General features: G+C 61.1%; 2 protein-coding genes across 4 annotated transcripts in view; one reads left to right on the forward strand and one right to left on the reverse strand.

The window, feature by feature from the left end:
* Positions 1-12,281, reverse strand: part of BICRA (BRD4 interacting chromatin remodeling complex associated protein) — a 41,479-nt gene extending 29,198 nt beyond the window's left edge. For all 3 annotated transcript variants that reach the window (XM_075446200.1, XM_075446201.1, XM_075446199.1), the window contains exon 1: positions 12,068-12,281. In XM_075446200.1, the coding sequence (XP_075302315.1) occupies positions 12,068-12,155 (88 nt within the window). In that variant the 5' untranslated portion in view covers positions 12,156-12,281. The remainder of the gene's footprint in view (positions 1-12,067) is intronic.
* A 7,138-nt stretch (positions 12,282-19,419) lies between these two features.
* On the forward strand, positions 19,420-27,482 carry LOC142365385 (zinc finger protein 541-like). The gene is given in 16 exon segments (XM_075446126.1): positions 19,420-19,504; positions 19,552-19,711; positions 20,460-20,655; positions 21,285-21,345; positions 21,441-21,560; positions 21,563-21,610; positions 21,613-22,056; positions 23,025-23,076; positions 23,781-23,920; positions 24,374-24,477; positions 24,913-24,988; positions 25,400-25,488; positions 25,954-26,094; positions 26,243-26,424; positions 26,713-26,887; positions 27,285-27,482. Coding segments are annotated over 16 exon segments (2,130 nt in total). The 3' UTR covers positions 27,342-27,482.
* The last annotated feature ends 1 nt before the right edge of the window (position 27,483 follows it).

The raw sequence follows: 27,483 nt of genomic DNA on the forward strand, positions 1-27,483 counted from the left end.
AGGACGGGGCCAGACTCTTCCCAGTGGTGCCCAGTGACAGGACAAGGGGCAACGGGCACAAACTGGAGCAGAGGAAGCTCCAGCTGAACCCGAGGAAGAACTTCTTCCCTCTGAGGGTGCCGGAGCCCTGGCCCAGGCTGCCCAGGGAGGCTGTGGAGTCTCCTTCTCTGGAGATATTCCAGCCCCCCTGGCTGCGGTGCTGTGCCCCCTGCTCTGGGTGACCCTGCTTGGGCAGGGGGCTGGGCTGGGGGATCCCAGAGGTCCCTGCCAACCCCACCGTGCCAGGATTCTGGGATTCTCCGGCCGTCATCACGCTGCGTTAGGGGAGAAGCCGTACCCCCTCCAGCAATGAAACCTCCGCTGGGAACAGTTTGGGAGCCGATGCCCAACGGGCAGCTCGAAGTAACGAGGGAAACGGCCGACGAGGTCCAGCTCACACCCGAGCACAATCATCGTAATTAGGGCTCCGCACAGCACCCACGGCCGCTCAGGACCTAATTAAAACACCGTTTCGGGCCACAACGCAAACGAAACGCGCTGCTCGGAGCCCATCTTGAGATTTTACTGACCGTTATTCCTGAGCAAAAAGAGGGAGAGGGCTCCCGCGCTGGGAGCAGCCCCGCGCTCCCCTCCGTGTCCCCACCCCGTCCCGCTTCGGGAACGCGTCGCCGGGCTGCCGGCCCGGATGGACCCTGCTGCAGCCGAGGGACAGGAGCGGGGCGCTGGGGCTTCACCAGCCCCGTGCCGCTCAGGGAGAGGAGACGAGACACAGAACGTGTCCAGGGACGGACGAGGACGCCAACTACCCCAACAACAACAACAAAACACCCCCAAAAAGTATAAAAGTGGGGCTTTCCACAGCAACGGGTCAATTTTAAGTGCAAGTCCTGAAAGCCAAGCTGGAACTCGACCAGGAAGCAGAAACCCAGGCGTGCGGGTGCCACGGTCGGCGATCCACGCTCCAAACCGACGCCTGCAACCGAGCGCTCCCGGACTCGGGAATCCCTGAAAACCCTCGCAGCCGGGACTGCGCAACTCCCCCCCGACGCCCATCTCTGCTCATCGGAGGCGAGAGCGAATTATTTCGGCCGCCGAGGACGCGGCGTGCTGTCACGGACACGAGGCCGGCGGGATGCAGACCCCTTCACGGAGCCGCGGCTCCGCACGCCCACGCCGCCCAGCCAGGCACGACGCACTGAAACATCCCCTTCTGATTAACGAGGGAAAATCAGCGGGTAAAACCGGAGCCACGCGAGCGCTTTTTGCTCCAGGCAGCAAGAAGAGACCGGGAACAGCTCGGTTGGGTCCTTCGGCACCGAAAGGGATCCACCGCCGCTTTACCCGGAGTTTCAAGCGATCCCTGGGGTCGGCGCGTAGCCGGGTACGAGCGTCTTCGACCGCTTCCGGAAGGGACGCGCCGCTCCGACCCCGCCGCTGAAAACGACACGTTGGTAAACGAGGAAAGCGCCAGCAATCCATCTTCCCCGCGCGGCAGCGCTCTTAAAACACGGAGCGTTAGCGCGGCGGCGGCGCTTTCCGACGGGAAAACCCGTCCCGCTCCGACGGGAAGGCAGCTCGGAGACGAGGGGTTTCACGGTTTTTAACCGTTCACCAGATCGCCGCCCTCGCTGATTTACTCTCTGGATCCGCCCGGTGCTCCCCGCTGCACGCATCGCTGTCGCGGGTGACATCACGAGGCACCCGCGCTGTTTTAGGACGTTTGCCGGCCTGCCTCTTCCCAGGAGAGCGGGAGTCAGGGAAAACTGACAATATGAGGATGGGAAATGCACTTCTTTTTAATTCAAGAGCGGAATTCCCTGCGACAACACCCGCCGCGCGCAAGGAAACGCGGCCGCTCTCGCGGCGCAGCCAGAGCTCAAACCCACCGAGCACCGAACCGCGCCGGGCCTGCAGGACGGCGAAGGACCTTCGGCGCTCCCCGGAAACGGCCCAGGTCTGGGCAGATCTAAAACGAAGCGGCCTGCTCCGTCCGCGGCACCGCACGCTGCGCTGAACACGAGGAAGAAGAGCTACTGGAGAGAGCCCAGCGGAGGGCTGCGAGGATGAGGAGGGCACTGGAGCATCTCCCCTACGAGGAGAGGTTGAGGGAGCTGGGCTTGTTCAGCCTGGAGAAGAGAAGGCTGAGAGGGGACCTTAGAAATGCCTACAAATATCTGCAGGGTGGGGGTCAGGAGGATGGGGCCAAGCTCTTTTCAGTGGTGCCCAGTGACAGGACAAGAGGCAACGGGCACAAACTGGAGCAGAGGAAGCTCCAGCTGAACCCGAGGAAGAACTTCTTCCCTCTGAGGGTGCCGGAGCCCGGGCCCAGGCTGCCCAGGGAGGCTGTGGAGTCTCCTTCTCTAGAGATATTCAAGACCCACCTGGACAAGGTCCTGTGCAGCCTGCTCTGGGTGACCCTGCTTGGGCAGGAGGGTTGGATTGGGTGACCCATAGAGGTCCCTTCCAACCCCTGCTATTCTGTGATTCTGTGAAGCTGAGAGAGCGGCGCGTAAACTCGCTCCCCGTACGGCTTCGTTGATGGATGCGCTCCGGCCGGAGGCGCCGGTAACGGCTTCTCCTGTTCCTAGAACCAAAAAGAAAAACCCCCAGTTTGCCCGTTCCGGACACGGGCGCTTCGTCTGAAGAGGAGGAACCGCGCCGAGGATTTCAGCAGCTCCGTTATCCGCCGCCGTCGCCGGTCGTTTTCCGACGCACCGGTTCATGAAGGTTCCATCCCCGCTGACCCTCCAGGAACGCCAACCCCGGCGCGGAATAAACAGCTTCCCATCGGTTTCGCCTGTCACTATTTTTCCTACAACCTAGGAGCTGGCACAAAAAACCCCTTAAAAAGCGCTCGCTGTCTGCGACAAACAGCGCGGAAATCAAAGCACCGAGGAGCCTGCAGCACGCTGCAGCGAGCGCAACTCAAATTCCTCCCGCGCTGCGAAGTAGGCGGGTGGTAACGTTCTACCCGTTGTAGAGATTTAAAATTCCAGCTGTAAGGAATTCGGGTTTCCAGCTTCCCCCGGAAGTGGAGCGCCCGGTTTCCTTGGGAAAAGCCCACCTTTCCTTACGGCGGGGGTGACTCTCGCGTTGTTGAACGGGCTCCGTGAGTTCCGATCCCACCAATCTCGCGTAAACGAGGCGCGTTCGAGGCGACCGGCGTTACGTCTTCGTCACGAAGCGCTCTCGTAGGAAACCCTCCAGGCACTCGTCTCTCACCGGCACCGCAGAATTTCTCCTCGCCCGCTTCCCGGGACGGCTCCGTCACGACCAGCTTCCGAATCCCCGGAGAAACGCCGCGCTCTGCGTTCGGCACCGCACCGACGCACGCGTGAGAACGCACCAGCCCCGTCTTTAACCGCTCCGAGCCGTTTCAGGGCGCTTTTGTCTCTTATTTCTCGCCGGCGAGACGGACAGAAAGCTTCCGCTTCGCTTGTGGCCCTTCGGGCGGGCCTGGCAGGAGCATCCGTGGCTGCTTCCCCGTCCCGAGGCGAGACCCGGACAGCCCCTGCCCCAGCTCCCGGAGGAACCAAACTCCACGCGCCGTCCTCCAGGAATTCCTTCTTTTTGCAAGCTACAAAAATCCCGTGTGGGAAAAAACCCATTTTTGAACTCTTGTCGCAGACGCTCTCGAGCGGCGAAAGCGCGAGACCCGTGAACCGGCGGTTCCGCACTCGCGCCCTCCTTCCCCGGGGAATTCTTCTCGCCAACGGAAAGCCGATTCCGAAGCGCAAAGCGTTTTGCCACCCTTTCCGCTTCTTACGGGTGGTGAAGCCGAGAGCGCCAGGCTCCCCCCGCGCTTCCCCACCCCGGCTGCCCGGGGAGGGGCAGAACGAGGAGGAAACCCCAGATTTTGGCTGTCGGCGTCCCTCGAGCCACCACCGGACGGCAGCTGCGGGTGAGGGCGGCTCCAGAACACCACCGGACATCTCGCCCTACGAGAGCACCCCTAAAAACCATGTAAAAAGACCTGTGCGTGGTTTCTAGGTTAACCGTGACTTAAAAACTGCTTAAATCCACCCAAATCAGTCCTCCCCCCCGCCTCGCGTCACCCCGACTCGTTCGGCACCCGTCTGTTTTCACGCCCAGGACCGCTCTTCCCTCGGCACGGGCAGGAGGACGAAGACAAGGCCGCGCCGAGGACGCTGCCGGCGCTGCCCCGTCCGACGCGACGCCGGGACAAGGTCCCGTTTCAGGCCGGGGAACCCTTTTCCGCGCGGCGGCAGGGATTGGCGTGGTCCCGGGGGCCGGCCGGCCTCCCCTCCCCCTGCGCAGCGCAGGGTTTACTCGGAGCTTTTTTGCTCAAAATCATTTCCAGACTCGCATTCCCTCGACCGCAGCGGGAGGAGGAGGAGGAATACAATGGGAGGCAAAGTGCTGGCTTTTTGGGGAAGGAGTGGGGGGGGAAAACTTTCCGGGGTTGGAAGATGCGGGGAAGGAGCTCGGCAAACACTCGCCGGCAGGAGCGGAGACACCGTTGCCGCGCCGGGAACGCCGCTCCGACCTCCCCAGCCGCCGTGGGTGGCTTCGGCCTGCTTTTCAGTGCGGACTCCCAGCTACGGCTCAGCGTTTCGCTGTCCGGAGGATCGCAAAGGCGTTTTTCCGCGAGGCCCGGTGACCAGTCCCACGCCCCCGAGAGCAGAGGAGCAAAGCCAGGCCAACCCAGAGAGGGGGGGTGCTGGGATTCTCCAGGGGGGGGCAGATTTTAGGAAGGAATAGGAGAAAAAGGAGAAATGCACTCAACCACACGCAGCCCTGCCAGGGAATGGGTCCGAATCCGTAACATCTCCCCCGAGGCTGGCTGAAAACCCCTCGCCGGCAGCCGCTTTTAGTGACAACTGATAAAAAGAAATCAACGTTGATGGTTTCCTCAAGTTCTCTTCAAAAAACACCCGAGAAATCGTCATCGGAAACGAGCCGAAAGGAAAGAAAAACAGCTTTCTGCAGGTGAACGCGTCGTCCTGCCCAGACCGACGACCTTTCCGGCAAAACCACAACGAATGTTTCAGCCACTTACGGCAGCAGAAGCAGCTTCCAAACACGCGCTGAATGTAAACGGAAGGATCCTCGCCCGCCGCCCGCAGCCAGCCCGGCCTCGGCGGCTGCTCCCACCGCCCGCAGCCAGCCCGGCCTCGGCGGCTGCTCCCACCACCCGCAGCCAGCCCGGCCTCGGCGGCTGCTCCCACCACCCGCAGCCCGCCCGGCCTCGGCGGCTGCTCCCACCACCCGCAGCCAGCCCGGCCTCGGCGGCTGCTCCCACCTCCCGCAGCCAGCCCGGCCTCGGCGGCTGCTCCCACCACCCGCAGCCAGCCCGGCCTCGGCGGCTGCTCCCACCACCCGCAGCCAGCCCGGCCTCGGCGGCTGCTCCCACCACCCGCAGCCCGCCCGGCCTCGGCGGCTGCTCCCACCACCCGCAGCCAGCCCGGCCTCGGCGGCTGCTCCCACCGCCCGCAGCCCGCCCGGCCTCGGCGGCTGCTCCCACCGCCCGCAGCCCGCCCGGCCTCGGCGGCTGCTCCCACCGCCCGCAGCCCACCCGGCCTCGGCCGACGCTTAGCGCTCTCCGGGCAGCACGGAAAATAATAAAGAATCAGGTCAATGTGCTGCTGGAGCAGGCGAGGGGCAGGGGAAGCAGGGCTCAAAGGGAAGCGTCAGGCAGCGCACCGGGGGACCCTCAGGGGTCAGTGCTGGGCCCAGCCTTCTTCAAGTTCTTCATCAGTGACCTGGATGAAGAGTCAGAGCATCCCCTCGGCCAGTTTGCTGCTGGCCCAGAACTGGGAGGAGTGGTGGATCCACCAGTAACGCTGTGCTGGATCCAGCGAGCCCTGGCCAGGCTGCAGAGTTGGGCGCAGAGGAACCTGATGAGGTTCAACCAGGGCAAGGGCAGGGTCCTGCCCCTGGGGGGGAACAACCCCAGGCACCAGTACATGCTGGGGGGGACCTGCTGGGAGCAGCTCTGCGGAGAGGGACTGGGAGTGCTGGGGGACGACAGGGTGACCACGAGCCAGCAGCGTGCCCTGGGTGCCAAGAAGGGCAACGGGATCCTGGGGTGCATTAGGAGGAGTGTGGGCAGCAGGGCAGGGAGGTTCTCCTCCCCCTCTGCTCTGCCCTGGTGAGGTCCCATCTGGAGTCCTGGGTCCAGTGCTGGGCTCCCCAGTTCAAGAACGATGAGGAGCTACTGGAGAGAGTCCAGTGCTGGGCTCCCCAGTTCAAGAACGACGAGGAGCTACTGGAGAGAGTCCAGTGCTGGGCTATGAGGATGAGGGGGGGCCTGGAGCATCTCTCCTACAAGGAGAGGCTGAGGGAGCTGGGCTTGTTCAGCCTGGAGAAGAGAAGGCTGAGAGGGGACCTTCGAAATGCCGATCAATATCTGCAGGGTGGGGGTCAGGAGGATGGGGCCAGACTCTTCCCAGTGGTGCCCAGCGACAGGACAAGGGGCAACGGGCACAAACTGGGGCAGAGGAAGCTCCAGCTGAACCCGAGGAAGAACTTCTTCCCTCTGAGGGTGACGGAGCCCTGGCCCAGGCTGCCCAGGGAGGCTGTGGAGTCTCCTTCTCTGGAGATATTCCAGCCCCCCTGGCCGCGGTGCTGTGCCCCCTGCTCTGGGTGACCCTGCTTGGGCAGGGGGTTGGGCTGGGGGACCCCAGAGGTCCCTGCCAACCCCACCATGCTGGGATTCTGTCTCGCACTGGCCCAGAGCCAGTCACTGTATTATTATTAAGCTCTGTTTTTTGTACGGCACGAGGAACGGCAAAGGTGTTTTCCACCCTGATAGGCTCGGGCCTGCGGGGAACAGGCAGCCAAATTTTTCAAGCTTCCCCAAATTTTTCAAGCTTCCTGAAGTCCCTGCCCAGTCACCACTGGTCAGGAGGATGAAGGAGCCCTGGCAGAGGAAGACGAGGCTCCTGCTCTGGCCCGACCGCAGCTTTAACTCCCTGACAGCGGCTTTTGAAACGTTTCAGCTACCGCACACCAATCTCCAAGACGAAGCGGTGCCGCGCCGCAGGCCCAACCCGCACCCCCGCGACGGGTAGAAAACCTTTTTGAGCCCAAAACCGACTCCACGTGAACAGGGCAGCGCAAGCCAACACCGGCGACGGGAGGGTTTGCTCCTGGAGTCGCCGCTTTTGCTGTCGGGACAGGGAAAGACGCCGTCTCGCCCGCTGCCGATTCACCGCTCCTCGGGCTGTGCCGCGGAGCAGAAACGCAATTCCCCCGACCGCTCGAAGCAACGAACTCGCCGCGGGGAAGGGGGAAGCACAGAGGAGCCGCGTTCGGAGTTCGGCTTTACGCCGGGACGGGCAAGAGGCGTCCCGTCGGCTCCCGGTGCCGCAGCCCCGCGTTCGTTGACGGAGCAGGTACCGAACGGACAAGGAGAACAAAAGCTCTCCCTGCTCGGCGACAGGCCGGGGCCGGGAGGACCACCTCGAGAGATGACACGACAGCTCAGTCGCCACAGCAATCCCTTGCTCCGCCGACGCCACCGATACGACTGCCGACGCGCGGCCGCCGTCCTCGCCGCGGGGACAGCGCCGGCCCTGCTCACCCTGGAGATTTCGGGCACGCGTCGACGGTGAATTCCGGCGGAAAACCTCAGGAACCCCCCCCTCTCCTCAAACCCCCTCAGCGTTTCTAACCCTGCTGAGGCCCGGTGGGGCGTTTACTCGTCGCCTATGCTAAGTTTTAGCGTTAAGCAAGGCTGTTAATTAAGAAGTCTTGGTAAACTCAACGAAGGCAAGGCAATTAGCTCGCGGCGGGCTCACAGCTCGTCCCCCCAAAGTCCCCAACTCGCCTTCCGCAAGTCCCCGGGAGCTGGAAATGCAGGGACAAGCTTCCAGCCACGCGGTTTTAGCACCCAAACGATGGTCAGAGGGGACTAAGCGAGGGCAAGAGGGCCGGGACGGGCCATGAAACCACGCACAGGCCAACAGCCGTACCGTAAAGCCTCTTTTTTTGACGTTCACACAGCGGGAAAAGGGTGTTAAGAGGTAAAAACGCAAAGGTGGCGGACGAGCACACGGCCCAAGCTCACCGGCTCGCACAGAAACGCCAAGCTCCACACCAAAATACCTGCAGGAAGCCAGAGCGCGGTAACAGAGCGGCTCCCGCCTGGGATGGCAACCTGCCCACGGCTTAAATCAGAAATTCCGCTCTGCCGCAGGACGAAATTCAGCTGCTACGGAGCAAAACCCCGCTCCGCTAACGCGACGCTCCCGAGGCTGTATTTCGAACGTTTCTCTTCCCCGGGGGAGGCTTAAATTTAGCACTCAGTCTCTCGCGTCGGGAAAAGCCGAGTGGAAAGAAACGCCGAGTCACAAAGCGTTCCCCCCAAGCTCTTTTCCTCGGGAAGAAGAGGAAAGCGCTCCGAACGCCCCAGCCGCGTCCACGCAACGGGAAACGCGTTACGCAAGCCAGCCGGCGTCGAGCCCCCGCAGCAGCTCCACGGAAAAACTCGCCGCGCTCCCCTAGACTTACAGAAACAGCCTCTTTCTACTCAAAAAAGACCTCACGAGACATCCGAGGACTAAACCCCCGCAGGACGTGGTACGACGGGGGGGTTTCCCCGCCCCACGAGACGCGGGAGCGAAGCCCTCGCACCCGCAGAGGATGTTTATTTGTCGCCAAAACGTGGGGTTTTTTTTTGTTTTTTCTGCTGCAAAGTGATTTCTTTGGCGCACGACGGACCCCGGAGACAATTTCCCCTCTGGTTTTTATTAAAGGGATGGGAAGAAGGGACTTGGGTCAAACCACACTGGGAGGTGTGGTAGACACACCGGAAGGCTGTGCTGCCATTCAGCGTGACCTGGATAGGCTGGAAAGCTGGGCAGAGAGGAACCTGATGAGGTTCAACAAGGGCAAGTGCAGGGTCCTGCACCTGGGGAGGAACAGCCTCATGCACCAGTACAGGCTTGGGGTGGACCTGCTGGAGAGCAGCTCTGTGGAGAGGGACCTGGGTGTCCTGGTGGACGACAGGTTAACCATGAGCCAGCAGTGTGCCCTGGGTGCCAAGAAGGCCAATGGGATCCTGGGGTGCATCAAGAAGAGTGTGGCCAGCAGGACGAGGGAGGTTCTCCTTCCCCTCTACACTGCCCTGGTGAGGCCTCATCTAGAGTACTGTGTCCAGTGCTGGGCTCCCCAGTTCAAGAAGGATGAAGAGCTACTGGAGAGAGTCCAGCGGAGGGCTACGAGGATGGTGAGGGGACTGGAGCATCTCCACTACGAGGAGAGGTTGAGGGAACTGGGCTTGTTCAGCCTGAAGAAGAGAAGGCTGCGAGGGGACCTTATAAATGCCTACAAATATCTGCAGGGTGGGTGTCAGGAGGATGGGGCCAAGCTCTTTTCAGTGGTGCCCAGTGACAGGACAAGGGGCAATGGGCACAAACTGAGGCACAGGAAGTTCCGTCTGAACATGAGGAGGAACTTCTTCCCTCTGAGGGTGACGGAGCCCTGGAACAGGCTGCCCAGGGAGGCTGTGGAGTCTCCTTCTCTGGAGATATTCAAGACCCGCCTGGACAAGGTCCTGTGCAGCCTGCTGTAGGTGACCCTGCTTCGGCAGGGGGGTTGGACTAGATGACCCACAGAGGTCCCTTCCAACCCCTACTATTCTGTGATTCTGTGTGATTCTGTATTGTCGGAGAGGAAGAGAAGAAGAGTTACCGTGCGCCTTCAGATCGTGGGATTTCTCCCCCGGTAGCGAAATCGCGGAGTGTTTTGGAAGAGAGAAGCAGGAACCTGCACAAACCCCGCTGTCTAGGGAAAAGCTCCAGCTCTATAAAGAGGAAATAAATTAAAAATTGTATGTGCCCACAGCAGTCCACACCCATCCTCCGCACTCACTCGGGGGGTCCCAGCCCAGGTGGCGTCCGCGCCTGCGGGGACGGGGGGAGATCGGACAACCGCGGCGCTCAGAATCCCACGTCGCAACGCTCCGAGGTCAAGAACGCGTCCGGCTTTGAGACGGGGGCCGCGACGACAACTCGCATCCCGATAAACCGGCCAGACCGCCACGTCTTAGCGTCGGTTGGTCCACGCGTCCCCAGCTGCCCGCTACGAGAAATCCACCCGCAACAAACCGAGAAAAAGCAGCGGTGAACTTCCAGCTCGCCGCTGGCACGGGATCGGCAGGAAAAGAGCCTTTGGCTGCTGCCGAGGAGCGTTCGTGCAGCCCTACAGGGATCGAGCCCTCTTTCCGGAACCGGAATGCGGCTTTCCCTCCTCATCCTCACCACTGCTTCTAAAAAAAAAAAAAAAAAAAGAGGGAAGAACCCGAGGATGGAGAGACAGCAGCTCAGCCCCAGCGCTCGCATCGCCCCGGGAGCGAAGCGGGCAGCAGCAGGCACGCTCTGAGGTTGACAGCGAACCAGGCGATTTGTCAGAAAAAAATCCCCCAAAAATAAAAAAAATAAACCGACAGATTCCTCGCTGCGAAATCCCGGCGGCGCGAGCGATCCTTCACCTGCCTGACGTCCCGAGGCTAAACAAGAAACGCTGCTGGGTAACAACCGGGCTACGGGTGCCCCTGCTACCTTGCCCTCTCCTAGAAATAATTAATAACCATAAAAGCAATAATAATAACAGACCAGCACAATTAGTTTCCTCGACGGCACAAGTTCGATAATTTAGCATTCAGACGTAAACAGTGTTGACGCAGACACCAGGGGAGGAGGAAACCGCCCGAAGCGACATGGTTAGGTCAGCAGCTCGTCGCCAGCCCGGCCCGGCCCACGGGTGCCCCCCGAGCACCCTCCCCGCACACCCGGCGCGGCAGCAGGCAGCTCCGAGCGGTGCCACGGCCGCAGAAGCGCCGTGCGAGCGCGACGTCGGCCGCGGGCCGTCACCCGGGAGCAGTCCACGCTCCCCACCGGGTCCCGCCGCAGCTGAGCTTGGGGGGGATAAGACAAGCCCCCTCCCCGTGCCTCAGTTTCCCTTTGGGTCGAAGACACCTTCCATCAGTTCAGCCACCGCTCTTCAGCGACGCGAAAAACAAGTTACGGCGACGAACGGCAGGTCCAGAGACCGAAACGGCACCAGGACCGAGGGATATACGGAATTACCGCAACCAAACGGAGGGAAAAACCGCCCCGGGAGGAACGCCGGCGCGCCGTACGTGAATATCGGGAAAACTACGGAGCCCCCAGAAACCAAAACCACCGCGGCACGTTCGGAATCGTTCAGGCAAAAAGGCAAAGCCAAAACACTGCACGGACGGCAAACGCGTTTCGGAACGAAGCCGCGAGCGGCAGGTGAATGAAAACTAGGGAGAGGGTTTGGAGAGCAGCGAACTGGAGTTTATTCAGCTGATTTTTGGTTTTTTTAACGCACGGAGGAGAAACTCGGGAGCCGCAACGCGTCGCCGGGCACCCGTTCGATCCCCAAAGCCACGCAGCGACTCCCAACCAGCGGCAGCGTCCGCGTTCTCCCCCTGCGCCCAGCTCCGGTTGGCGGGAGCAGGCCGGAGCCCGAGCTCGTCGTTTCCCCGGGGCGGGGAGGCCGGTGCTCGCGGGTTTCCCTCACGACGGAAGGGTTCGATCCCGACACCGCCAACCTTCCGCTTCCCGACCCGTCCGAGGGCATCTTCCCCGGGGAGGAGGAAGAGGAGCGGGGCGGCGGAGGGACAACAAGGCCGGGGGGAAGCTCCGCCACCGAGACAGCAGCACCGAGCAACGCGAACCGGCGGCCTCTCCCCGAGCCCCCCCCCCCCCGCCCCCCCAACCCCGGGGAGGAGGTGGGGACGAGCAGGGCGCTTCCCTGGAGAGGGGGGGGGTATCGGCGCCCCCTCTTTTCGGTCGTGGGGTGGGGCTGGGGGGGTGGGGGGAGGCCTTCTCCTTTTTGGGGAGGAACATTGTATTCCGGGAGACGTGACCCGCAGCCGCCGCACCGGGAGGCTGTCCGGGGGCGGCGGGGCCGGGACGCGGGGAATGGCGGAAGGCGGGGAGGCGGGGGGTGGGGGGGAAGAGGCGGCGGGGCCGGTGGCCGGCAGGAGGGGGGGCAGCCCCCCCCCGTCCCGCCGCAGGTAGCGGAGTTAAGGCGATTTAAAGCGAAATCGCTGCATTGTAAAGAAACTCACCGTGATGTTTGAGCAGCGGTCGGCGCGGGGTCTCCCAGACATCCCCGCACGGGCTCCGGAGGCAGGACCCCGCCAGGCACCGACACATAGGGGTTCAGCGCGCTGCCTGATCGCCGGCCCGCGCCCCGCCCGGGCCCACGGCCGCTACCACGGGGGCAGCGGCAGCGGGGGCAACCCGGGCCCGGCCGGGCGAAAATTAACGCACACCGTGGGGGCCTCCCCCCCCCCCCCCCCCCGAACTCGGGCTCACCGCCCCCCCCAACCCGGGCCCGCGATTTGCATACGCCACGCCCCCCATCCCAGCCACGCCCCCCCCCGGGAAGGCCGAGCCGAGCCTGGGGCCCGGCAGAGCGCGGCCTGGGCCACCGGGACCCCCCCCCCCGGGGGAGGGGAGGGGGCTGCCGGGACCCCCCGGGCCCGGGGACGCTGCGGGTTTTTGGGGTGGGGACACGACACGCTCGGGGCCCGGGGGACGCTGCGGCTTTGGGGGCTCGGGGGGGTGTCAGGGAGGGGCTCAAGGCCCGGGAACGCCGCGGGTTTGGGGGGGCAGGAGGCAACGCTGGGGGTTGGGAGGGGGCTCGGGGATGCTGCGGGTTTTGGGGGGGGCAGGGGGCAACGCTGGGGCTTTGAGGGGGTTGGGGATGGTGTAGGGGAGGCGGGGGCAACACTAGGCGGTTGGGGGGGGCTCGGGGATGCTGTGGATTTTTGGGGGGGCACGGGACTGTGGGTTTTAGGGGGGGCAGGGGGCAATGCTGGGGGTTGGGAGGGGGCTCAGGGATGCTGCGGGTTTTGGGGTGCGGGGGCAACACTGGGGGTTTGAGGGGGCTGGGGATGGTGTGGGTTTTTGGGGGGGCGGGGGACGACGTTGGGGGCTCGGGGATGCTGTGGTTTTTGGGGGGCAGGGGACAGTGTGGGTTTTAGGGGGGCAGGGGGCAACGCTGGGGTTTGGAGGGGCTGGGGACAATGTTAGGGGCTCGGGGATGCTGTGGGTTTTTGGGGGGCAGGGGACAGTGTCGGTTTTAGGGGGGGCAGGGGGCAACGCTGGGGTTTGGAGGGGCTGGGGGCAACGCTGGGGGTTTGGGGGGGGACTCAGGGATGCTGTGGGTTTTTGGGGGGCAGGGGGCAACACCAGGGGTTTAGGGGGGGCTTGGGGATGCTGTGAGTTTTAGAGGGGCTGCGGGCAACACTGGGGGTCAGAAGGGGGGGAACGCACCTTCCCAGTCACCCTGCCATGTCCCTCACCAGCGCTCCAGGCCTCAGGAATCGCTTGGGGACCCGTTTCTGTACCAAAGGGAGAAAAACCCTGGGGTCAGTGGGGTGGAAACCACCCCCCGAAGCAGGGGGAACGCCCCCCCCCCCCGAAGCAGGGGATCTGCTGAGCGGAGCAGCCGAGGGTGGAAGGGGCTCAGCCCCTCACCCCCCCCCCCCATTCATTAGCAGCAGAACCGGGCCCTGCTGGGAAAACCTGGTGTTTAAATATGATTTTATTAATTAATTGCAGCAAGGCTCTCCAAAACCCAGGGGCAGCACGCACCCCCCTGTTTATTTATTTTTTTCCAGATTGTTTTTTCAGCCCCCCCCAAACCAGGCTGGTGAAGACCCACGGGCACCCCTGAGGACCCAGCTTTTTAATTATTCTTAATTATTACCCCTGCATTATTTTTATAGATAAATAAACCAATAAAACGTTCTCGGGGAACTGTGGCACCCCGATAAAGAACACACGCACCGGGCACCCAAAGCATTATTGACCCAGCGGCCGTCACCCTGCTGATTTACATCGTCAGCGAGCAACTTTCTCCCATAAAACTTTGATTCCCCCGGTGTTCTGTCGCCCCTTTGTAAAATTAAAAAATTTCTCCAGCTCGTTCCCGAATGCTGGGATGGAAAATAACAAAAATATTTGGGATAAAAGCAGCGAGGGAGGACGGGGCTTGCCTGCCGCGCGCGCACGGCGCGATACCTGCGGTGGAAGTCACCGTGTTCAAGCGACCGCGCTTAAATCACGGCTTTAAGCCCGGAGCGAAGCGCGCGGAGGCAGCGCGTCGTTAAAACGCTACGATATCTCACAAATATTCACTTTATAGAGCGAAGAATCGCATTTTTAACAGCCTCAGCGTCGAGAGGCAGCGCTTAAACCCCTCTCCGCTCGACGCAAGCTGGGGGGAAAAAACCACCCCGTCCTGGCTGGGTTTTCGCTGGGCTGGAGCCGAAGGCGGCTCGCCGCCGGCGCGCCCGGGCAGCCCAGCGCCCGGCCCAGCCCAGGGTCCTCGCCATCCCAGTTACAAACTGGTCGAGCCGGCGCTGAGGCTCCGCTCGCGATTGGCGGGGTGCAGGCAGGGGGAGGCAGGACCGGGCGCCTCGCCCGCGCCCTGATTAGGCGGGTGAGATGGGATTGACCAGTGCGAGTAATTAATCCGCGAGAGGCCGGGCTTGGGGCTTTGTTTATACCCCTGGATTGGCTGGATTTGAACTGGATCTACGTTCCCTTCGTACCTGGGTGGGACCTCGCGGGGGTTTATTTTGGGGCGTTACGCTATAAAAGCGCGGCGCCAGCCCAGCCGTCCATCGCCGCTCTTCGCCGTCGCTCTGCCGCAACGCCGGGAGCCGTCGACCGGGCACGGTGCCGGCGGAGGATCCGGACTCCGGGCTGCTGGATCAGAGGAAGGGGGGGTGAAAAAGATGAACCCCGCCGTCAGCGCTGACAAAGAAACCCATTTAAACCACGCGACGCACCCTCACGCTCAACTGTTTCCTTTTATTTTTCAGTCTCGCCGCAGCGAAACGGAATCGAGCGCCTGAAAACGCCCCGCTTGGCAGCGAGGCACCGCCAGCCGTCGTTCGGCGAGCCCACGGGACGGGACGAGCACCTTCCCCTGACGGGTGCTGCTACCGACAGCGCCCACGGAACGGGGGGGGTGGTTTCTGCTGAAAAACTTCGGTGGAAAGGTTAAAAGCTAAGTTGAAATAAATATATTAAACCATAGTGATAGAATGCAGTTACTGTTGTAGAACAGGAACAGGATTATTGATGTCTAGCGCAGACAGAGATAGACTGAGGAATAAATAAGAATAGATAATCATAGAATCAATCAGAAATCAATCATAGAAATCAGTAAGAATAGGGAATTTTAAAATACACATCTAACAGAACCCTGAGACACTTTCCGCAGAGGAAGGGTGAAAGACCGGTGGAGACGGTGGCCTGACGGGATGGCTCCACGGGCTCCAAGATCCGCAGCAGAACTCGGCGGAACACGCTGACCGAGAAGATTAACGGACTTTTTCGAAGAAATTGAGACCTGGGGACGCAGGGGATATTTGTGGCGGACTTTACCCCTTGTGTAACTGTGTCAAACAGGGTGTATAAGGTGTTAAGATGTAGCACAGAGCTGCCACTCGCTGAGGAGACGGCCCAACTCCAAGCTGCGAATAAAGCAGCAAGCCTAGAGTAACCCCAAAATTGTGCAATAAATTCTTTAACAACTTCCAAGCAGGAAGCGTGAATAACATCTTTGTAAGGAAGATTTTTTTTGTCTCTAGTTGTGGCAGCTCTACCAAAGCTGTCCTCAACAGCAGAGCTTCCAGTGTGGCCGACACGATGAAGGACGAGGGGGTGCCACGAGGAATTTTGCCGCAGCTCGGCGCTCCCTCGGGCCAGAAACCCCCCCCGGGACGGCCTCTTCCCGCTCTGACGGGGGCCAAACCCTTTGGCAGAGCGGAATGCCCGCCCGGTGCTGCCCTTGCACCACACAAAGTTAGGTCAAAACCCCTCTCCCTAAGAAATAAAGTGTCTGTTGCATCACGCAGCGCTTTAATTAATCAGTATTCCCCCCCCGGGGAGGTGAACACGCACTCCGGAGGGGAGATCGGCGCCAAACGAAACCCCCAAACGCTGCTCCGTTGGGGTTTGCTCAGCAGGCGCAGCCGCTGACGGAGAGAATCCCAAACCGGCGTTATGGGATGACGCCCAAAGGGCCAAAGCTTTCCCGGTCCCCTCGCAGGCGATTCCTGCTTTCCTCACCAGCCTGCGGGAGCTGCTGCAGCACCTTTCTGATTTTCAATCAGTTTATTCACTTTTCAGGCGGGTTTTTTTTGTTCCCCTTCTCTCACATTGCTGTGCTGGGATCCAGGGGGCTGCTTCATCAGCCAGACTGAGACCCAGAGACCAGTAACGGAGCTTTTCCACCAGTACAGCTAAAGCATTATTGCAATGAAGGATGCAGCAGCAGCCTAACATTTGTCCTGCTGACATTAACATCAGAATCACAGAACCCCAGCATGGCGGGGTTGGCAGGGACCTCTGGGGTCCCCCAGCCCAGCCCCCTGCCCAAGCAGGGTCACCCAGAGCAGGGGGCACAGCACCGCGGCCAGGGGGGCTGGAATATCTCCAGAGAAGGAGACTCCACAGCCTCCCTGGGCAGCCTGGGCCAGGGCTCCGGCACCCTCAGAGGGAAGAAGTTCTTCCTCGGGTTCAGCTGGAGCTTCCTCTGCTCCAGTTTGTGCCCGTTGCCCCTTGTCCTGTCGCTGGGCACCACTGGAAAGAGTCTGGCCCCATCCTCCTGACCCCCACCCTGCAGATATTTCGAGGCATTTCTAAGGTCCCCTCTCAGCCTTCTCTTCTCCAGGCTGAACCAGCCCAGCTCCCTCAGCCTCTCCTCGTAGCAGAGATGCTCCAGTCCCCTCCTCATCCTCATAGCGCAGCACTGGACTCTCTCCAGTAGCTCCTCATCTTTCTTGAACTGGGGAGCCCAGAACTGGACTCTCTCCAGTAGCTCCTCATCGTTCTTGAACTGGGGAGCCCAGAACTGGACTCTCTCCAGTAGCTCCTCACCGTTCTTGAACTGGGGAGCCCAGCACTGGACTCTCTCCAGTAGCTCCTCATGTTTCTTGAACTGGGGAGCCCAGCACTGGACTCTCCCCAGTAGCTCCTCGTCTTTCTTGAACTGGGGAGCCCAGAACTGGACACAGGACTCCAGATGGGGCCTCAAAAGGGCAGAGCAGAGGGGAAGGAGAACCTCCCTCCACCTGCTGCCCACACTCCTCCTAATGCACCCCAGTATCCCACTGGCTTTCTTGGCAGCCAGGGCACATTCCCCCTAACAGGAAAGAAAGAAACAGTGGGGAAATAAAACAAAAAGGTGAAGCCCCTACCTTCCTTCCTTCCTTCCTCGGGAACAGGGGCTCTGGCGGTGCTTCCCAGCCCCCAGCTCTGGAGAGGTGACGGCCATCCCTCGAAGCCCCCTCCCCACCTCACAGGGGAACAAGCAGGCTGGGTGAAACACTGATCCCGAGGCAACCTGCACAAAGCGCAGGCAAGAGGCACACGTCATCATTCCATGCTTGAAGTTTAGCTAAAACTACACTCAGACTGGCCCTTCCCTACGTGATTTTCCTCACAGTTTTGCCCTGTACCTCAGGTTTCCAGCCCCAGGCCCCCCCATGCACTTCCCTCCAAGCCCACCTGCCCACCCCCCCCCATTCCCTACCCAATCCTCCCCCTTTTCCCACCCTACCGGTCCCTTAAACCTTTATTTCACCCTCACCACTCACCTCATATCCCGCCCAGCCTCCTCTCCTCCTCCATAACACCCATTCCCCTGGCCCACCCCCACCGACTCCCCTCCCCCCCCCCCCCCCCCCCCCCAACAAAATGGCGCCCGCCCCCTGCCCCTGCTGCCCGCCTTTTCCCGCCACCCGTCACGTGGGGCCGCGCGCATGCGCCGGCGCCGCCGGGCGGGAAGGGCGGGGCCGCGAGGTGAGGGGTGAAGGCGGCGGCGCTGAGGGTAACACCACCCCCCCCCCCCTTCCTCCTCCTCCTCCTCCTCCTCCTCCTCCTCCTCCTCCTCCTCCTCCTGCGGTCCCGGGCAGCCCCGCGCGGGCGGCTGGAGCTTCCCCCTTCCCTTGGAGAGAGGGGGCTCGGCCCTGGGGTGGCCCCCGGCTGCCTCCTCCCCACGGGCTCTGCTGAGGGGGAGCCCCCCTCACCCCCCAGCCCGGCCCTCCGCAGCCTCCTGGAAGGCCGGGGGCTCCTTTTCCCTCAGGGAGAGCCCCCCCCCCCCCCCCCGCCACCTTGGCCCTTTGTAGCCTAATGCAAGGTTCGGAGCTCCATTTTCCCCTCAGGGAGATCCACCCTCAGCCCTCTGCAGCCTCCTGCAAGGCCATGAGCCCCATTTCCCTCATGGAAAGCCCCTCCTCACCCCCAGGCCTGGCCCCTTGCAGCCTCCTGCAATGCCAACAGCCCCGTTTCCCTCAGGGAGAGCCCCCTGAGCCCCCCAGCCCTCTTCAGCCTCCTGCAACGCCATGAGCCCCATTTCCCTCAGGGAGAGCCCCCCTTAACCCCCAGCCCTGGCCCTCTGCAGCCTCCTGCAAGGTTGGGAGCCCCTTTTTCTCCTCAGAGAAAGCCCCCTCACCCCCTGCCCCAGTCCTCCACAGCCTCCTGCAATGCCGGCAGCCTTATTTCCCTCAGGCAAAGGTCTCCCCCAAACCCAGCGCTCCTCAGCCTCCTGCCATGCCATGAGCCCCATTTTCCTCAGGGAGAGCCCCCCTTAACCCCAAGCCCGGCCCTCTGCAGCCTCCTGCAAGGTTAGGAACCCCTTTTTCCCTCAGGGAAATCCACCCTCAGCCCTTCACAGCCTCCTGCAAGGCCATGAGCCCCATTTCCCTCAGAGGGAAACCCCCCCTCACCCCCAAACCTGGCCCTCCACAGCCCCCTGCCATGCCATGAGCCCCATTTCCCTCAGGGAAAGCCCCCCTTAACCCCCAGCCCTGGCCCTCCGCAGCCTCCTGCAAGGTTGGGAGCCCCTTTTTCCCCTCGGTGAAAGCCCCCTCACCCCCTGCCCCAGTCCTCCACAGCCTCCTGCAATGCCGGCAGCCCTGTTTCCCTCAGGGAAAGCCCCCCCTCAACCCCCAACCCCGGCCCTTTGCAGCCTCCAGCAAGGTTCGGAGCCCCATTTCCCTCAGGGAGAGCCCCCCCGACCCCCAGCCCTCTGCAGCCTCCTCTCCTATTCCAGCATAGCAGAAAAAAACCACTTCTCCCCTTTTCCATAGTGCAGTTTTTTATAACCCCTTGTCTCTGCAGCCCTGCCTGCGGAGCCGCAGCTGCTTCAGAAGGCTGGGGCTTGCCTTGGGTCTGCAACGGGGATCGGAACACAACTGTTCTCTTCGCTTTTAAGATGCGGTTGATACGGGGCCAGTGGTGATGTTTGTTAGGGTTGGGTGAGTAACATCAAATCTTATTTAACTTTTTTTTCTTTTTACGTTGTGTTTAGGAGGCTCCTTGTCCTCGCGCCCTCGAGTTTTGCCGTGGGTGGAATCGAAGCGCTGTTTAACGGGCTGTGCGGTCGGCAGTGGCCATGGACCGGTACCCCCTGGGCGCCGAGAACGCGGTTCAGCTGGAGATGCCTCTCCGCAGGTTTTCCACAAGCCGGGGGCTGGTCTGTAGCCAGGCTCTGGACCACGACTCGCGCCTAAACGCAACAGATGAGGTGTACACGGGGCTGGGCGGCCTGGGCGCAGTGCCCGGCCTCCCGGCGGCGGCCAGCGATGCTCTGGAGGCCGATGTAAACGCGCTCTGGCTGTCCCTGGCGAAGGGCTGCGACTCCGTGGAGCTCCTCGACGAGGCGGGCTGCCGGCCCTCGCAGCACGGTGAGCGCGCCGCGCTCTGCCTTCTCTCTGAATTCCAAGGGCGTCTTGCGGATCGGAGCCGCCGGAGTTGCTCAGTAGCTTTCTGTAGTTGTCACAGTCCGTTACGTGGAAAGATTTTTGGGGTAAAGAGGTGGATGCACGGGGGTTTTTTTAATGGCTTTTAGGTTGTTGTGGTTGAGGCACTTTGAAACTGTTTCTCCTGTAAAATGACACTCAAATTGACAAGCTGTAGCAGATGAGAATTGTAACACCGCTCTTTCATGGGACTTTCCCTCCTGCCCTGTTTCCCTAAAATGATATCCGAGCCAGGAACGTGTTGTTTCTTTCTCTAAAGAGTCCTTGCAGCCTGCTCTCCAGCTGGAAACGGCAGCCACGAAGGCGTTAAAATGACAGATGTGCTAAACGTGTAGCAAACATCTCCCTCACTGGCTTTGCCTGACGCGGCGAGGAGACCTTCTGTCCAGTTCCCTTCGCGTTTCAAATTCTGTCTGAAAGGGAAGAAGCATGAGGGGCTTTTTCTAGGGGTGCGCTTGAAAGGAGAGCGCCTTCAGCAAAAGGCTCTCCGGGGGGGAGTGGGTAACTTAACCGCTCATGTATGTAAAAGCCCGCCCTGTGGGGTGGCTTGGAAAGAAAACAAATGCAATGTTCATGGGTGCGATTCGTGTAATGAATTGTTAACTTCGTAACGTTAATTAATTACCTTCGTCATGTTAATTTCCCATCCCTTTATCTCGATTTTTTGCTTTAGCAATGGGACCGGTGCTGCTCCCGCTGACGGCAGCGACTGTGACAGCGGCTTTCTCCGCAGGCGCGGCGCTGGGCTGGTGTACCCCGAGAATGGGCTGCAGAGCCGCGGGCGTCTTCGCGCGGAGCAGCGGCATTCGCCGCAAAGGAGGAAGGATCGGCAGGTAAAGGAAGCAGGATCCTTCGGTGCCGCTGCTTTCGCGGGAATTTGAATGAAGGTGGTGAGGATTCCCTGGAAGCTGCCTGCAGGGGATGGAGATCGGAGCTGTGGCGTGACTTGTCCTGTGTGCCGAGAGCTCCGATGAGCGAGCGGGACCCAGGCTGAGGGTGCTGCTGGAGCCCTTTGGGTGGGTGTTGGGTGGTGGGCGTCCCTGAGTAATAGCCCTGCTGCGAAAGCTGCTGCGGCTTCCAGTGTTTTCTCACTTGGCAGCGGGGAAGTGCGAGTGGAAGGCGTAAGCCTGACTGTGGTGGCTGAGGGTGTGAGCTGCGGTGACGGACTTGGGGGTAATTTCTGCAGTAATGGGCTTGGTAAAGGTTCCGGGGTCCGTCTGGGTAACTTCTTGGAAACACATAACCCACGAATCGCCCCGAGTTGCCTGAAAATAAAAGGTGACGAGGGAAGTATCATCAGCACGGTGCAGGAGAGACACTTGGCCTTAAAGCCTAGGGAAACACTTGGAATTTTGCTAGGCACTTTAAAGAATTTCAAGGCTAATTCAGAATTTTATTTCTTTTTCCCCTTTCAGCACTCTCTCTGACTACAAAATAACTCGCTGAGGGCTCTTTTCCACAGCTCCTGTTCCCGTGAGTGTGTCTGCTGGCTTCCCAGAGCCGTCGACAGGAGCAAGGGCTGGGGCAGAGGCTCCTCTGGCTGCGCTCCGCACACGAGTGTTGGGATTTGGTGCTCGTTACTGAGCTCGGAATAATAAATCCTGGCACTGCAAGTCCAGAGGAAAACCGGATAAAAATCCTGTGCCGTACTGAGCTTTTTGCTCTGTGTTTTCAAGTGCCTTGAACTTGTTGTGCCTCTCTTCTGTGACAAACGGGGATTTAACGGCTTGTTTGGAATTGTGTGTGCAGGTGACTGAAAAAGAAAGCCTGGCTGGAGGGACCTCCGAGAAGGCTTGCACCAGAAAAAGGGAGAGAGGCCAAGGCAGCCGAAATGCCGTTCCATCCCAGCTCGGTGCCGGAAGCCCAGCCGCGGACGGGAGGGTGCTACCAGAGCAAGCTCCGTTCGCCCGTGTTCCTGGGGGCCCAGCTGCTGCGAGACCTGTTCCAGCGCTCTGCGTACGCGCCGCACCCGACGCTCAGCCGCATGCGGGAGGGATCGGGCCTCTCCTTCAGCGCCCGCCGCTCCTCCTCCGCTAGCGGTGATCCCAGCCGGCTGCTCAGTGCCGTGGTGGGTAACAAAATCCCGCACTCAACCGGTGGTAGAAGTGGAAAGAACCTGGCTGGCTGTCGTGCGGGCTCCAGGAAGAGAAAATTGCCCCCGCGGCCCTTTTCTCCGAGATCCAGAGGGTATAAATTAAAACAGTTTCCACCTTCCTGTAGGATAAATTACTGCACCGTCCGCAGGCCGATGGAAACACGGACATTTACAGGTAGCACTTTAGGAGTAACGAACTTGGTTTTATTTTACCAGTTTGCGGTACGAATTTGTCTTAGGTGAAGTGTTAAAAACCTGCGGTGGTTACGTGGAAACAGTCCCGATGTAAAACTGGGTTAGAAATTTATCTTAGCCAAAGTATTAACAATATCTGGTGGTTACACCGAAACAATCTGGCCGTAAAACCGCAGTACAAATTGATCTTGGCCAAAGTATTAACAATATGTGGTGGTTACACCGCAACAGCCCTGTCCTAAAACCGTGGTACAAATGGATCTTAGCTGAAGTGTTAAAAATCCGTGGCGGTTATGCCAAAACAGCCCTGCCGTGCCGAAGACGCTACGCTGGGCAGCTGTGTGTCGGGGGCAGCAGCCCAGTGAGCGCGGTTTCCCTCTGGGTTCGGCTTCTGCTCCGTGGTTTGCCACCCGGAGTCATTCAGAGGCCACGGGCGAGCTGGAGTTGTGCCTACCCATATGGGCTCGGCTGCTTGGGAGAACAGAGCTCCCCTTTGTGACTGCGTGTTCTGGATCGGAACCGGGTTGCCAGGCTCGGAACCGGGGCTCGGCTGCTTGGGAGAACAGAGCTCCCCCTTTGTGACTGCGTGTTCCGGATCGGAACCGGGTTGCCAGGCTCGGAACCGGGGCTCAGAACAGAGCTCCCCTTTGTGACTGCGTGTTCTGGCTCGGAACCGGGTTGCCAGGCTCGGAACCAGGCCGCTGGTGCTTATAAGAGCCCGAGCTGCTCAGTCCCTGGCTGGCATCTGACCTGTGCTCAGGCACAGCTGCGCAGTCATATCCGAGTGTCCGTCGCGAGCTCCCAGGTGAAGCGAGCCGTTCCACTGCACCGAGGCGAACTGCGAGAGGACAGGTAGTGGTTTGCGACGATGAGGGTGTGGAGGAAGGTGAGAGGACGGTGCAGAATAGTGGATTTTTACTATCATGAGTGTTTTTTCCTATCTTTCAGGCAGAATGGGCTGGGGCTGTCGGTTTTGCTCGGAGGAGGATCACCCCACAGGGTACGTTCAGCTGTGAGCGATGGCCTGGCAGTCAGGCTAACCACGAGTGTTGGCGAGGGCCCCGCAGCCAAGGGTTCGGTCTGCGGCTGGCTCAAGCGCCGGGGCTGCGCAGGCCTCGGGCCTTGGACATTGACCTTCTCCCTCCCGCGATCCTCTCGCTTGGCCCTGCCTCGCTGGCGAGGCTGACAGCGGGTTTTCAAGCTGGCTGATCCCGCGTACTGGCCGGAACAAAGTTGCCAGTTGAAATTCCCAATGCTATCCCAGTGAAGCACTGCCTTCCTTTACTGGTCAGGCTGGCGGCATAAACCGAGACGCCTGCCTCCCTCGTTCTGCACCGTGTCGTCTCTTTTTGTCCGCGGTCGCAGCCTTCTCTCATCTTTTCGTTGCTCGCCGTAAGTCTCCACGCGAAGCTCACAAACGTTGTCAGGTTTTGAGGCCGGCAGAACAAACCTTGGTTGATGGGGGGCCAAAAGGACTCCGGGGGTCGCAGGGCGATGCTGTTGGTGCCAGCAAGTGCCTGGAAGTTGTTGGTGGAGAGTTAGTAACGCTTTGCTGGGCAGAGCGTGGTGTGTACGCGCCGCACGTGTCGCAGCCGAGCCCTGCCCGTTGCATGGCCCCTCTTGCCGAGCGTGTGCGGCCGCGTGCCGTCGTGCTGGGTCTGTTCCTGACTCGCCTCTCTTGCCTCCTCTTTCTTCCTGCTTCAGGCACCTCAAGGTTGGCAGGCGATTTCAGGCGGAGATACCAGAGCTCCAGGACCGCTCGCACTTGGAGGAGGAGGAGGCAGCGTCGCTGGTGTGGAAGCCCGGGGAAGACATCGCGACTAGCCCGGAGAGCCCGGACAGAGGTTTCTGTGACGCTTCTCTTCTCTCCCAGGGCCGCTCCTGAGAGACCAGTGTTCCAAAATCCCGCGTTTCCACAGCAGCTGTTTGTGCTTTCCGAGTCCCTCCCTTCTTTTCTCCGCCTTCCCGGGCGGGGGCATTAGTGGGAAGGAGCCTGCTCGGTTCTGGTGGAACAGAGAACCGATAATTCCGGTCGCACTCTCGGTAGCGTCCTCCACGAGAGGTGCTTGGCACAGCTCGTGGAAGCAGTGAGGTTTGTCCCCGGAGTTATCGGTCCCAAAGCTGCTCGTGAGGTCGCGACAGTGATACCCGGCTAGTTGGGACGCCGGACTTTCTTCTGCGCCTTTTCTCAGTCTTCTGTCGCTCGCTCTTGGTCCCTTGTCCCTCGCTCTCGTGCCGCCCCTTCCCTCCTCTCTGGGCAGCAGCTGACTTTCTGTTGGTTTTCGTTGCGTTTGCAGTGACGGAGCTGCTCAACATGGCCCACTCCAGCGTCACGCCGGGGCGAGGACCGAACGTGGAGCTGGCCTTGCACTGTCTGCACGAGGCACGAGGCAACATTTTGGTAAGAAGCAGCCACTGGGTTATAATTGCTAACGGACTGGGAGAGCTGCTGGTACTGGTGGGAGCTGGGAGCGGCTCCGAGCTCTCCGTTCCGCAGGCTGGAGCGTGGTCTCCTTGCTCAGCGTGCGGAGCTCTTGCCTGCTGCCGCAGCCCGTGTTAACGCCGCTCGGAAGCGCAGACCCTGTCCTGGGGTGCGAAGGAGAGCTTGTAAATGGGCTGGGGACTCTGCGTCCTGCTGCCCCGCGTGCTGGGACTGGAGGAACCCAGTCAGATCCGGCCCGAGGGCTGCTCCAGATAAACGTCCCACGCTGTTGCTAAGCCAAATCTTCCTGCGCCGGGGCCGAATCGCCGCAGTAGAAAACAGCCAAAAGCGGGAATTTACTGTTTTACCCTGCCTCGGGGGGAACCTAGAGCCCTTTCACCTTCCCTCTTGCAGGAGGCTCTGGAGCTGCTGCTGTCTGGGGGGCCTGGGAAATCTGCCTGCCATCCTCTGGCTGGTTATCACTACGCAGGTGAGCTGGGCGCCGAGCTCGTTCCTTCACCCGGGGCGCAAACAGATCCCGCGGCTCCCTTCCCGGGGCGCGGGTTCAAGAGTTTGTTGCGGAAAACGTGCCGGCAGCGACTCGGTGTTCTTTGGGGTGGGGAGGCGGCCGCAAAGCCCTCCGGTTTTAGTCGTCTGCGGTGCTTTTGCACGTGGGGAACGCCTCGCCCGCGTGTCCCGGCCCGCTGCCCTGCCGTGACACCCAACGGGAGACGCGCGCTGAGCCGTGCGCTCTTCCCTTCGGCTGTGCCGGCGCTGTGCATCGTGCGGGGCTCGCTCTGCTGTCGCTAACGAACTCGCGGCGGTAGTCGGGGCAGAGCTGTTGATGGGGGACTAATAAATGGCGCCGAGCTCACGACCTGCGCGGTGCCTTTGGGACCAGGTTCGGACTCGTGGACGCCTCTGGAGAAGCAGCTGTTTGAAGAGGCTTTCTCCGCACACCAGAAGGATTTTTCCCTGATCCAGAAGAAGGTAAAGCCGTTGGGCCGAGGCGGATCTGGGGCTGGCAGCCTCGACGGTTTGAAGCCGGAGTGCCGCAGTTTGAATTGTGGGTGGGAGTCCCCTGCTCTGAAAACGCGCGTTTGCCTCTTAGCGCCGGAAAGCGACCGCTCCGCGACCTGATGTGCCCCAAGGCGTGATTACAACCAAAGAGTTCATACCTCTAGTACAAAATACCGGGGATAACAAACCAATAATGAAACGTTACGCGGCCCGCCGGCGTGACGCGCACGGTTCTGCCCTCGCCGCAGCTCTCGGCGGCCTTTTCCGAGGAGGAAGGCTGGCTCTCCGTCCGCCCTCCCCCCTGCGTTGCGCTGCGATAACCGGGGAGAACGGGGGGAGGAGAAGCTGCGCTCGCCGGGTTGGTTGTGCGCCTGGGCTTTCAGTGTTTCGCCGCGGCGTCTCCGTTCTCCATCGCTTCTGGTTTTCTTGTAACAGGTTCAGACTAAGAGCGTGGCGCAGTGTGTGGAGTATTACTACATGTGGAAAAAACAAAAAAAACTTCACGGCAGCCGAGCTGGAGGCCAAGGGAAAAAGCTGAAGAAAGGCCAGGCTCAGATGGAAGAGGCTACAGAAGAGGTAGAAAAACTGCTGGGGGTTTGTGCGTGGCGCTGCTCCTCGGGGCAGCTGGGTGCTGCCCGCTCTGCCGCCGCTGGGAGAACCTTACTCTGCGGAGTAGCTTTACAATAAGGTGGGGAAAACTGACCAGCTGTCCTCTGCCCAGCAGCCTGCATGCAGCCTGAAGAAGAGGTCCCGCTTCCCGCCTCAGGAGAGCCCCTGGAGACGGCAAAGGGGCTCCAAAAAGCAGCCGTGCAGCACGGTCAGCCCGTCTGGCGATCCCGACCAGTCCCTGCACCGGGCCAGAGCAGCCGGCAACCGGGGCGTGTTTCCGTGCGGGGCGTGTGAAAGGTAGCTGTCGATCTTTCGGTCTCGAAACCTGCTGCTTTGGGCTAGAAGAGGTGTAAACGGGGGGGGAAGCGGGGCGAAGGGTTCCCCCCGCCGTGGGCCGTTCTGTTTGACTTTCAACCCAAAGATCTCCCGGTTAACCGCCGGTGTCCCTCACGAAGCGACGACCCAGTCGCGCCCCGCATCGTAACGCACAGAAATAGAAATGAGGACGCTTGTTCTAACGCTGTTTACTGGCTTAAAAAAAAGGCGGCATTTAAAAAAAATCCCACTTTGTTTTCTGACTTCCAGGGTGTTTGACAAGATCAACAGCCGGAACTCGCACATGAAGATCCATCGCCCGCGGGAGCTGGCTGCGCGTCTCGGGAAGGTCAAGGGGCCCCAGAAGCGTTCTAGAAATGGGGCAGAGATGGAGGAACCCAGATGCCAACCGCCTCCTGGGGACAGATGTCTGAGAAGCAGCGAGGTTGGTTTCCCCTCTTGGGACAAACACGTGAGCCTCCCGTAGCCTCTGGGCACGGCCAGGCCTCGGGGCAGGATGAGGTTTAAACCCCGCCACGCGCCCTCCCGCTCAACTAGTTTGTTTTATCTTCAGTCCCGTGGCACGTGAAGGACGAGGGGGGTGCCACGAGGAATTTTGCCACAGCTCGGCACTCCCTCGGGCCAGAAACCCCCCCTGGGACAGCCTCTTCCCGCTCTGACGGGGGCCAAACCCTTCGGCAGAGCGGAATGCCCGCCCGGCGCTGCCCTCGCACGGGGCCAATGCCCAAACCCGCGGAGGCCGGGCACCAGGCTGGGCCTCGCCCTTGTGCCAAAGCTCCTTCGCCTCCCGGTCCCAACGCAAACGTTTCCTTCCTCCACAGAACCCCAGCGCCGGCCGGCACTGGCAAACAGCGATGCGGTGCCCGTGCATGAATTAACGGCGTGGGCGCACCCGCCTGCCGCATCCACGTGGGACAACAGCATCGCCAGGCAGGCAGCCCGACACCCGGCCAACCCCGCTCTCACCCCCCAGCTTTGCCGCAGTCAGCGCCGTTTACCTGTGGAAACCCCCCCCCCCCC

Source organism: Opisthocomus hoazin, chromosome 39, assembly GCF_030867145.1.
Source record: "Opisthocomus hoazin isolate bOpiHoa1 chromosome 39, bOpiHoa1.hap1, whole genome shotgun sequence".
NCBI lineage: Eukaryota > Metazoa > Chordata > Aves > Opisthocomiformes > Opisthocomidae > Opisthocomus > Opisthocomus hoazin.